Genomic DNA, 12892 nt, shown 5'->3' with positions numbered 1-12892 from the left:
AGCACCCCATCTCATTAACGTATTTACAGAGACAACAAGCCAGCAAGGACAGAGCACTTTTTTTTCATTTGCATGAATGTTAATAGTATAAACATTTTACAAAAACCGAAAAAAATAAAGTTGATATATCAAGCAGCAGATTTCAAACGTGGGAAAATTAAACTTGCAAACATAAAGTTTATTTTTTACGGCTAAATATTGCTAAATATTGGTATTATATTAATAAAAACTCATTTAAACCTGAACCAGTATGTTTAGTTTAGTTTAGTTTAGAGATACAGCATGGAAAAGGGCCCTTCGGCCTCCTTGAGCCCAAGCCGACTATCGATCGCCCATTCACACAAGTTCGATATTATTCCATTTCTCATCCATGCCCCACACACTAGAGGCAATTTACAGAGGATAATAATCCCACCAACCCACCTGTCTTTGGGTTGTGGGGGGAAGCTGGAGTGCCAGGAGCAACCCCATGCCATCCCAAGGAGAACTAAAGCAATAAAGCACAACATTTAAAAATGTTAACAATTGTACTAATTTCCCTAGATTCCAGCAGGGTGCACTGTGCAAAGATTGTGAAAGAGTTGACAACAACCTCAGGATTTCCATGTTTCCACCATGCACACACTAAAATCAGCCAGGAAAAAACAGGTTCTGTAAATGAAGATTTTACAAAACATAATTTTTCCAGTCTACACGTCATCTTTCATAGCTATGCTCCAGTCAATTTATAGTAAACAGAAACAATGTTTCAAATGATGTTGACAAAAGTAAAACTCATAGGATCAAAAGCAACTAATGAGGTGATTTTTCTCTCTGTACTGCCCCACTTTTCAATGAGTGGAAGGTGGGAGGTGTAATTTATATAAGAATTTACCCGGACATGCCACCCAGGGCCCATGGTGCAAATTTTGAGCACCACTTATTTTTGACTGTTTGCGCTCTAATCCCAATGTTGGATTTAAGACTTCCAGACAATTTTAGAACATGTATAAGTAGAATGGTTTTGGAGATATGCCCCTATCATGCATCTATGCATTGTAAATGGATCAATTGTAATCATGCATTGTCTTTCTGCTGACTGGATAGCACGCAACGAAAAGCTTTTTACTGTACATCGTTACACGGGAAAATAAATTAAACGGAACTGAACTTTATATTGGTGCAAATGACAAAGCAATAAATGCTCATTTTTATTTGCTGCTTCTCCCTGACAGACGCCAAGGCAGAGGTTCACGTACAGTCAAACATTCTTGTGGGGAACAGTGGCTCCCGTGGACATTATCAAAGAGGAAAAGAAGGCAAAGAGAAGATCAAAGAAAGCTTGGTTAACCTTTGATGGATTCCGATTTCCGGGATACAAAAGCAGCTTGGAGGCAAATGAGCATCTACACAAACCTGATGATGCACGAATAGATGAACTTAAAAAGGTATCATCATTGCTTGAATATTTCAGTGTTGCTTTTCAAAACTTGAGTAATTTGTTGCGCACAAAGATGTTATATATCTATAATATCTATCATAGATATTATAAGGAATACATCATCATTAATATCAAGATTGATGATTGATTATTACCTACATAGTGCATACAGAACAAAATAATCTATTAACCAATTTAATTTTCACTCGGGTGGCACAGCGGTGGAATTGCTGCCTTACAGCGCCAGAGACCCGGGTTCCATCCTGACTATGGGTACTGTCTTTATGGAGTTTGTACATTCTCCCCATGACCTGCGAGGGTTTTCCCCAGGAGCTCCAGTTTCCTCCCGCACTCCAAAGACGCACAAGTTTGTAGGTTAATTGGCTGGGTACATTTGTAAATTGTCCTTAGTGCATGTAGGATAGTGTAAGTGTGCGGGGATTGCTGGTCGGTGTGGACTTGGTGGGCCGCAGGGCCTGTTTCTGTGCTGTATCTCTAAACTAAACTAAAATGAACAAGTATCAATATTCCGTGTACTGGAAAGTTAACATTTGAATCTTATCAGCTTAGCAGTAATTTCCAAATTAATTCTTAAAAGGGATTAATGTAATAATTGTGGTTACATCTAGCATCTAGATCAGCATCTAGCCAGAAAATGGCATTGTAATGTGAAAGTTATTTTGTAGAGAATAGTAGTGATTTTGTGTTAACTAGTGTGGGAAAAAGGAAGTTGGTATTATATTGCAGAACAAGAAACTGTTGATGCTGGAATCTTGGAGCAAAAAGCAAAGCTAGAGAAACTCAGTGGGCCAGGCAAGAGATAGATAATGAGTCTGAAGAAGGATCCTGCCTTGAAATGTTGTCTGTCTGTGCCCTCCACAGATGCTGCCTGACATGCTGAGTTCCTCTAGCACTTGATTTTTGGTAATGCGTTATATTGGTTCATGCTGGAATTGTACAACTGTACAAAAATAATTTGCAAGATTAAAATGCAACAATAATATCAAACTTAAGGCCAAATGGAAACTACAAAATGTAAGAGGATCTCTTGGCACATGAAAGATTAGAGAGATAAGTAAAGATGCAGCAGAAATCTATTACATGCAGCTAATGTCCGGTCCAATCTGCTTGCAAAATCCAGAGCTGTTTAATTGAATTGATGAGAAAACACAGCCTTGTATTAATTCCATTTTCACTCTTTATGAAATTTAATTATATCGTGGTGGATGTTCATGTTAAAATGTGTTTTTGAGTGATCTGTTACTTTTAATCGTATGACTGACCTGACCAATGAAATTCCTCGTATGTTGCAAAACATACTTGGCGAATAAAGTATGATTCCTGATTCTGATTCTGATTCTGATTACCCTCTGTGTGATAAATTTGCCTCAGGTTCCTGGTAAATCATTCCCTGCTCACCCCAAAACTGTTTCCTGGTTCCTGATTCCCCTTCTCTGGGAAAAAGACTGATAAAAAATCCCCTCACGGTTCTATATACCTCCATAAGATCACCCCTCATCCTCCTGTGCTCCAAGGAATAAAGTCCTAGTCTGTCCAACTTCTACCTGTAGCTCAGGCCCTCAAGTCCTGACAACAGCCTCGTAAATCTTCTCTGCATTTTTTCCAGCTTAACGCCATCCTACCTATGGCAGGGTTACTAAAATTGAACACAATACTCCAAATGTGATCTCACCAATGTCTTGCACAACTATAGCCTAACATCCCAACTTCTATGCTCAATACCCTGACTGATGAAGGCCAATGTTCCAAAAGCCCTATCCAGCTGTCATGCCACTTTCAAAGAACTACGTCCCTGCACCGTGAAGGTCCTGACCTGGTTTGACTTCACAAAATGCAGCACCTCGTACGTATTTGCATTAAACTCCATTAATCATTCTTCAGCGCACTTGTCCAATTGTTTATTATGCTGCTGAAATGTTTGATAACCATCTCCGCTATCTATGATACGATCCACTTTAGTGTCGTCTAATTTACTAATCATGTGTTCTGCATTCTCATTCAAATTGTTGAAATAACCCACAAACAGCAATGGGTTCAGCATCGATCCCTGAAGAACAACACTGGTCACAGGCCTCCAGCCCGAGAAACAACTTTCCACCATCACCCATGAAGACAACTCTCTATCTAGTTGGCTAGCTCTCCCTGGATCCTGTACTATCTAACCTTTCAGAGCAGCCTATAACAAATGACCTGCTGAAGGTTCACGTGCACCTCCTCTAACCTCACCTACTGCATCCCAATCTGTTCCCAATATGTCCTCCTGTACATTGGCGAGACAAAGCTTACACTCAGTGACCGTCTCGCCAAGGCCTACTGAATCTCCCAGATGCTAAGCATTTAGCTCCTTTTCACTTTCCCCATAGTGAGCTTTCTGTCCTGGGCCACCTCCATTACCAGAGTGAGGTCACATGTAAACTGCAGGAACAGCATCTTGTATTCTGCTTGGGTAGATTACAACCCAATGGTATGAACAATTATTTATCCAGTTTTAGGTAAACACAAACCCATCCCCTCTTCTCTCCATCTGGACACTCACCTATTTCTCCCCTTCCACATATTCAATCCTCTAGCTTCACTATTCATAACGCTTCAATCCTTTTGTTCGCACTTTCTATCTTTTCATCTCTGGCCTTTTTCCAACCATCTGCCTGTGAAACCTCCCCCACAATCAATCTGACGAAGGGTCCCGACCCAAATGTCAATCACCTATCAAATGTTCTTCAGGGGTTGTCTGATCCACTGAGTAACTCCAGCACTTTGTACCTCTTTTGCCTTCAATAGGAAATTGGTTAAATAATTTAAAAGGAAAGTTCTGCAGTATGAAAAGAGCAGAGTGGGTTAATTGGTCAACATTAAAATAGCTGACATACTTGGAATAGTTTATGTGATCTCCTTGTTGGAAATTCTGCCTCTGGTGAAAGGGGGTGAAAAAGAGAGTAAATGGTTTTCTCAGTGCCTTATGTACCAATGGTGCCCAATCTGTACCCAATCATGTTCAAACCATGGTAAATATTCAGCATAATGTCTACAACAAGTACATCAGGGATGTTAAATTGAAAACTTGATTATGATGATCTAAAATATAACCTTTAACCCTAAAGTTTGTTGGAGAGATCTACGAATAGTCAAAATTGTGAACATATTTGATGGGATAAAACTTGGAAATGTTCCTTTTGCTTGAAAATTATTAATTGTGAATAGATCGTAGAGTCAACATTAGTGCCAGTAGCATTGACAAGATGGTGGGATTTCTCAAACATCCATACAGTGGTGTGTAATATAGAATACCAAGTCATTGTTATATTCAAGACAATCAAAGCATTTGCAAAGAAATGAGGAAAACCTGATCAACAAATATTAATGATAGCTATGGATAGAATCTAGCGAAGGGCCAAAAGGCCATATGGTCTCCCAAAGCAACAATTGTATTATTCTGTAACAGTAATTTAACTAAACTTCCCATTGTTGCATGCTTGATACAAAGTATGTGGAAATACTATCAATGTCAGAAAGAATAAACTATGTTTAGAGCGGCACGGCGGTAAAGCTGCTGCCTCACAGCACCAGAGACCCGGGTTTGATCCTGACTACGGGTGCTGTTTAGGTGAAGAGGGAGGGAGGGGGAGGCCTCGGTGTGCAGGAGGGTTTGTTTTGCAAGCGCCGTTAGCGGATATGCAAGCAGCGGCCGCTAACAGGGAGGAGGAGGTGATGGAGCCGCTATCGTGGCCGCTGCTGCCGCTGTGCGGGACCTGTCATTCACTCCGACCCTTCTGAAGCAGCTGCACCAAAGTTACTATAGCTATAGAATCTTTGAGCTGCACCACTCGGCCCCGCACCTTGCTGTTTGTTGGCTAGCGGAGGAGGGAGGCAGTGGCGAGGAGTTCCCAATGGCCAAGGCAGTGAGGAGATGTTGTCCGAGGAGCGCTGAGATTCCTTCCTCCCCACCTCGCCCCCCCTTCTCTCTTTCTCACTCTCTCTCGTACACCCCCTCCACTCCCCCCCCCCCCCCCTTTATCCTGGGACCCCTCCTCTCCATCCCGCACTGATTCCCATTCCTGCCTCTATTCAGTCCTCACTGACATCCCCTGTGCTCACCTCCCCATCTACCCACCCTCCCCCCCATCTATTCATCCTGCGCTGATCACCCTATCCACCTCGCATGGATTCTCCTGCCATCCCCCCTACCCCCACCCATCCATCCTACACTGGTTCCCCAATTCACCGTGTACTTACCCCTTTCCCATCCATCCTGCACCTCCTCCTTCATCCATCCTGTACTGATCCCCCATCCATCCTGTACTAATCCATGCATTCATCCCGTACTGACCCACCCTCCATTTACCCTGCACCTTCCCCTCATACATCCTGTAGTGATCTCCATTCATCCTGCACAGACCCTCCGATCCACACTGTACTGACCCCCCCCCCCCCCCCCCCCATTCACCCTGCGCTGATCTCCCCCCCCCCCCCCCCCCCCATTCTGTACTGATCCTGGGGAACAGTCTAAAGAAGGGTCTCGACCCAAAACATTGCCTATTTTTCTTCGCTCCATAGATGCTGCCTCACCCGCTGAGTTTCTCCAGCACTTTTGTCTATCCCCCATCCATCCCGTACTTAACCCCCCCCCCCCCCCCATTCACCACCACTGACATCCCCCGTGCTCTCCCCCTCACAATTTTACCAACTCCAACCAACACGTACTAATTCACCTGCCTCAATCCATCCATTGTGCACCGACTGCCTGTTACAACAGCAGGTGTCCATCAGGTTGACACTATACTGGGAAGGCTGGCCAGAGATCACATACAGTGTGAGAAGCCGTTATCTCAACAATCCGACAGGCCTGGTCGACTTGATTAAGAGTCAGTTCAGTGTTACGAAGCAATTAATCTCTTAACTTGTCATTAAACATACCTCCAACGAGCTTGTCGCGGATCAGGTCATCGCATAAATCTCGAAATTGACAGCGTGCAGCCATGTGTTTCAAACCGCTAATAAAACATTCGATCCGCTCGCCAACTTGTTGCATACAAGCATAAAACTTGGTACATTCGATAATGTAGTGCGAGGGGAGATCATATAACTGTCTAAACTTTGCAAGTAGGACAGCAGGGTCATCAATCGTTTCTGCACACTAGGATCTGTCCGTTTGCGTCTGAAACAGCAGGGTCAAATGTAAAACGGTCCGTACGTTTCATTGCCTCAGGACCAGCCAGGTTGAGTAACACAGAAGCACGTTCATCTGGAGGATCGCTGCGATGAACGATGCGAACGTAGTGAGTGTAGGTCAGCTTGAAAAGGTGCCAGCATTCAGCAATGTCAGATGTGAGATAAAACACATATTTTTTTACAGCTTTGGTCTGCAGGACATTACAGTTACTAGCGGCTACTCAGACTGAATTATGTCAGCAAGCTCCTAGTAATATAAATCGCTTACTGGGCGGAGCAACTACTAACAAGCACTACAATTGGTTAGTAGGAAATAACCAATCTACAGTGGGTACCTTTAAAACAGAAAACACGTCCTTGATGTGCTTGTGCATCCATGATGCACTGGATAACCCTGACAAACGTGCATGCTCTGTAACCTTTAAAACTCTGATGCACTAATGTTCAGGATCAGCAATTTGCTGATCCCAATATCCTTAGCGCTTCTCAGTAAAGAGTAAATTATCAGCGGAAAGAAGTTCGGAAGCTGATACGTCCATCCTTGAGTCCCATTCGCTGTGCAAGGGTTGGGACAGAGAGAGGGCTGAACCTACAGTGCCCTTCATAATGTTTGGGACAAAGACCCTGTACTCCACAATTTGAGATTTGTAATAGAAAAAAAAAAATCACATGTGGTTAAAGAGCACATTGTCAGATTTTATTAAGTTTTGGTTTTCCCATGTGGAAATTACAGCTGTGATTATGCATTGTGCCGCCATTTTGGGGCACCATAATGTTTGGGACACATTGCTTCACAGGTGTTTGTAATTGCTCAGGTGTGTTAAAATGCCAGGTTAATGCAGGTATAAGACAGCTCTCAGCACCTAGTCTTTCCTCCAGTCATTCCATCACATATGGAAATGTTTATTGCTGTTTATCAACATGACCAAAGTTGTGCCAATGAAAGTCAAAGAAGTCATTAAGAGACTGAGAAACAAGAATAAAACTGTTAGAGACGCCAGCCAAACTTTAGGCTTACCCAAATCAACTGTTTGGAACATCATTGAGAAGAAAGAGAGCACTGATGAGCTTACTAATCGCAAAGGGGCCGGCAGGCCAAGGAAGACCTCCACAGCTGATGACAGAAGAATTCTCTCTATAATAAAGAAAAATACCCAAACACCCGTATGACAGATCAGAAACACTCTTCAGGAGTCTGGTGTGGATTTGTCAATGACCACTGTCCGCAGAAGACTTAATGAACAGAAATACAGAGGCTACACTGCAAGATGCAAAACACTGGTTAGCCATAAAAATAGGATGGCCGGGTTACAGTTTGCCGAGAAGTACTTAAAAGAGCAACAAAAGTTCTGCAAAAAGGTCTTGAGACAAATGAGGCGAAGATTAACTTATATCAGAGTGATGGCAAAAGCAATGTATGGAGGAGGGAAGGAACTGCCCAAGATCCAAAGCATACCACCTTATCTGTGAAACATGGTGGTGGGGTGTTATAGCCTGGGCATGTATGGCTGCTGAAGTTACTGGCTCACTTAGAAAACATAGAAACATAGAAAGTAGGTGCGAGAGCAGACCACCAGGTCCATCGAGCCCGCACCGCCATTCGCTCATGGCTGAACACTAAACAGACACACTTACCCACAAACAGTAGACACAAGACACAGAACACAAGACACTACCCTCCCCTTTATACCGCTATCACCCCTCTCCACCCCAAGAACCTCGTGATCTCCTGGGGGAGGCAAAAAACCGGATAAAAACCCAGGTCCAATTCGGGAAAAAAATCCGGGAAATTCCTCTCCGACCCCAATCTAGGCGATCGACACTTGTCCAGGAGATCACTCAGGTCTTACTATACTAACCATACCTAGGTCCATATCCCTGCCCTCTCCCCGTAGCCCCTTATCCCCTTGGCAGCTAAAAAACCATCTATTTTAGTCTTAAATATATTTAAAGTTTCTGCTTCCACTGCTCCCTGGGGCAGTGAATTCCATAAATTAACCACCCTCTGGGTGAAGAAGTTCTTCCTCATCTCAGTTTTAAAAGAGCCCCCCCTTATTCTGCAACTATGTCCCCTAGTTCTAGTTTCCCCGATCATTGGGAACATCCTCGGGGCATCCACCCGATCAAGGCCCCTCACGATCTTATATGTTTCAATGAGATCGCCTCTCATTCTTCTAAACTCCAAAGAGTAGAGTTCCAGCCTACTTAACCTTTCCTCATATGTCAATCCCCTCATTGCAGGAATTAATCTTGTAAACCTTCGCTGCACTGCCTCCAGGGCTAGTACATCCTTTCTTAAGTATGGACCCCAGAACTGTACACAGTATTCCAAATGTGGTCTCACTAATACTGTGTACAGCTGCAGCAAGACCTCCGTGTTTTTATACTCAATCCCCCTAGCAATAAAGGCCAAAACTCCATTGGCCTTCCTGATTGCTTGCTGCACCTGCATACTAACTTTCAGTGATTCATGTACTAATACCCCTAGATCCCTTTGCGTTGCATTACAACGCAGCTCCTCCTCATTTAGAAAATAACTTGCCCTATCATTTTTTTTCCCAAAGTGAATGACTTCACATTTATTAGTATTAAATTTCATCTGCCAAGTTGTTGCCCACTCACCTAGCTTATCTATATCCTTTTGCAGACTCTTCCTATCCTCCTCATCCCCTACTTTTCCTCCCATTTTTGTATCGTCCGCAAATTTTGATATATTACACTTGGTTCCCTCCTCCAAATCGTTTATATAAATTGTGAACAACTGGGGTCCCAGCACCGACCCTTGCGGAACCCCGCTAGTTACCGGTTGCCATCCCGAGTATGAACCATTTATCCCCACTCTCTGCTTCCTATTTGTTAGCCAATCCTCTACCCATGCTAATATATTACCCCCAATCCCATAATTTTTTATTTTTAGCAATAGTCTCTTATGTGGCACCTTGTCAAAAGCCTTTTGGAAGTCCAAGTATACCACATCCACCGGTTCCCCTTTATCCACCCGGGTTGTTACTTCCTCAAAGAATTCGAGCAGATTCGTTAAACAGGACTTCCCCTTCACAAAACCATGCTGGTTCTGTCCGATGAAGTCATGTTTATCCAAGTGCCCCGTTAGTGTTTCTTTAATAATTGTCTCTAACATTTTACCCACCACCGATGTTAGTCTAACCGGTCTATAGTTACCCGCCTTCTGTTTACTTCCTTTTTTAAATATAGGTGTTACATTGGCCATTTTCCAATCCACTGGGACCGTTCCTGCCTCCAGGGAGTTTTGGAAAATTATCACCAATGCATCCACAATCCCCACCGCTATCTCCCTCAAGACCCTTGGATGTAATCCATCAGGCCCAGGGGATTTATCCTCCTTCAGTCTCATTAATTTCCCTAATACCACCTCCTTGGTGATCTTAATAGTATTTAGCTCCTCCATTCCTACCGCCCCCTGTTTATCCAGCGTTGGAATATTTTTTGTGTCTTCTATGGTGAAGACTGATACAAAATACTCGTTTAATGCCTTTGCCATTTCCATGTTCCCCACCAACAACTCTCCAGCCTCACCCTCCAATGGACCAACGTTCACCTTAGCCACCCTTTTTCTTTTTATATAGCTATAAAAACTCTTACTATTAGTTTTTATGTTGTTCGCTAAATTCCTTTCATAGTCTATTTTCCCCGTCTTAATTAATCTCTTAGTTATTTTTTGCTGACCTTTAAATGCTTCCCAATCCTCTACCCTCCCACTATCTCTGGCTACCTTATATGCCCTTGCCTTCAGCCGAATACTATCCTTTATAGTTTTACTGAGCCATGGCTGACTGTTCTTACCCTTACCCCTTTTTTTCTTCATAGGAATACATTTTTCATGAAGGTTATACAGTATACCCTTAAACGTACACCACTGCTCATGTACCGTCTTATTCTTGAGTCTGCTATCCCAGTCAACTTTGATCAGCTCAGTCCTCATACCTTCATAATCCCCCTTATTTAGACTAAGCACCCTAGCCTGAGTTTCAACCTGCTCCCCTTCTATTTGAATATGGAATTCGACCATATTGTGGTCACTTGTTCCCAACGAGTCCCTAACTATGACATTTTTAATTAATCCTGCTTCATTACACAGGACCAGATCCAAGATTGCCTCCCCCCTTGTCGGTTCTGTGACATACTGTTCTAGGAACCCGTCTCTAATACATTCTATAAACTCTTCCTCTAGTCTACCCTGCCCAGTTTGGTTTGCCCAATTAATATGAAAATTGAAGTCCCCCATGATTACAGCAGTTCCCTTTTTACATGCGTCAACTATTTGCAGATTTATGTTCTGACTAACAGCGTCACAGCTATTTGGAGGTCTATAAATTACACCCACTAGTGTTTTTTTCCCCTTATTATTCTCTATCTGTACCCAAGCTCACTATCCTGATCCTTCAACGCAATATCCTTCCTCTCTATTGCCGTTATTCCCTCCCTTATTAAAAGGGCCACCCCTCCTCCCTTTCTTTCCTGTCTATCTTTCCTAATTGTCGAGTACCCCTCTATATTTAACTCCCAGTCCTGATTCCCTTGCAGCCATGTCTCCGTAATGGCCACGATATCATAACTATATATACTTAATTCTTAATACTTAATATACTTATATTCATTGATGATACAACTACTGATGGTAGTAGCATAATGAATTCTGAAGTGTATAGACACATCCTATCTGCTCAAGTTCAAACAAGTGCCTCAAAAATCATTGGCCAGCAGTTCATTCTACAGCAAGACAATGATCACAAACGTACTGCTAAAGCAACAAAATAGTTATTTTAAGCTATTCAACATAGTCCTGTGGCTTCCAAACTGTCAGAAAATCAAGTTTGTCCCTCACTTCACAGATGTATGACATGGGTGTTCCACTCATAGAGTTGATTTATTCAACTCCATTCCTCACAGGCTCTTTCATAGATCTCTCTTTGCTGGGCATGTATAAACTCTCCATTTTTTCTTCTAGCCTTGGAAGGAAAATATTCTCCATCGTAACCTAAATATGTCACTCAAACAGCGCGATAGATGGAAATGGAGTGAAAGGCACAAGGATTTTGAATTGTATAAGAAAGTGAGTTATGAGCCGGTGCCAGCCAGTATTCTCCGAGCAGGTATGCATTTTATTGATTAATAATAAAACAAACTGAATTTTACTTCGGAGATTGCAGAGTGAAGAGAGAATATTTAACAGGACTCGAGGGCCTGAGCTATAGGGAGAGGTTGAGCAGGCTCGGACTCTATTCCTTGGAGCGCAGGAGAATGAGGGATGATCTTATAGAGGTGAACAAAATCATGAGAGGAATAGATTGGGTATTCTCTTGCCCAGTGTACAGGAATCGAGAACCAGAGGACATAGGTTTAAGGTGAAAGGGGAAAGATTTAATAGGGACCTGAGGGGAGCTTTTTCACACAAAGGGCGGTGGGTGTACGGAATGAACTGACGGAGGAAGTAGTTGAGGCAGGTACTATTGTAATAGTAAAGAAACATTTGGACAGGAATATGAGTACTTGGACAGGTTGAGATGGATATGGGTCAAACGCAGGCAACTGGGACCAGTGTAGCGGGACATGATGGTCGGCGTGGGCATATTTTCATGTCGAAGAGTCCACTGACGTACCACATTATAATTTGCCAAAGATTCTGATCCATTCATTAAAAATGAGCTACACTTGCTTAATTTGTAAACAGAATTTTGAACAGGCACATTGTGGCACCACTCAAACACTTCATTGGAGTAAGGCATTTCAGTAAGGTAGAAGGTCATAAAATTGCAAGTCTTTGGTGTTGATTTTCATTGTGCTGCCCATCATTAAATTACATTGTAGATCAGTTATCTGACAATTAAAACACCGTGTTTTCCTTTGACCATGAGAATAAGAGTAGCCCTTCATCTCCTCTTTAGTCTGATTGTAAACAATCTACACTTTGTACTGGAGCCTGCTTGATCATGCTCACCTCTGCACACTAATCATCCAGCTCATAGCCATCTTACGGCCTCTGTTCTGTGACAATTTGCGGCAGGTCAGACAGTGAGTGCCAATCCAGCCTCTAGGGAATGTCACCGACATAAATACACAGTGAAATAAACAAACAAAAAAAAATCAACAAATAAAAGGGATCACACCCAGTGCAGCTGGTGTAATGCTGAGAGGCCAGAGGTGTATTCATCTCCTTGATTCAAGAAGTCATTGGTTCCCCTGGACTCGATGATGAGTGCAGGGTGAGATCAAGTGTGCCAATGTCCATACGAATGCACTGCC

The 12892-nt window shown here is 42.8% G+C and overlaps 1 protein-coding gene across 1 annotated transcript in view; it reads left to right on the top strand.

Moving 5' to 3' along the window:
- Positions 1 to 12892, top strand: part of cfap92 (cilia and flagella associated protein 92 (putative)) — a 142225-nt gene that overhangs the window by 122804 nt on the left and 6529 nt on the right. The window contains exons 14-15 of the mRNA XM_055648201.1: positions 1215 to 1427; positions 11598 to 11742. Coding sequence (XP_055504176.1) covers positions 1215 to 1427; positions 11598 to 11742 — 358 coding nt within the window. The remainder of the gene's footprint in view (positions 1 to 1214; positions 1428 to 11597; positions 11743 to 12892) is intronic.

The sequence above is a fragment of the Leucoraja erinacea genome, chromosome 16 (genome assembly GCF_028641065.1).
Source record: "Leucoraja erinacea ecotype New England chromosome 16, Leri_hhj_1, whole genome shotgun sequence".
Classification (NCBI taxonomy): domain Eukaryota; kingdom Metazoa; phylum Chordata; class Chondrichthyes; order Rajiformes; family Rajidae; genus Leucoraja; species Leucoraja erinaceus.
This window is presented reverse-complemented; position numbering and strand designations above follow the sequence as displayed.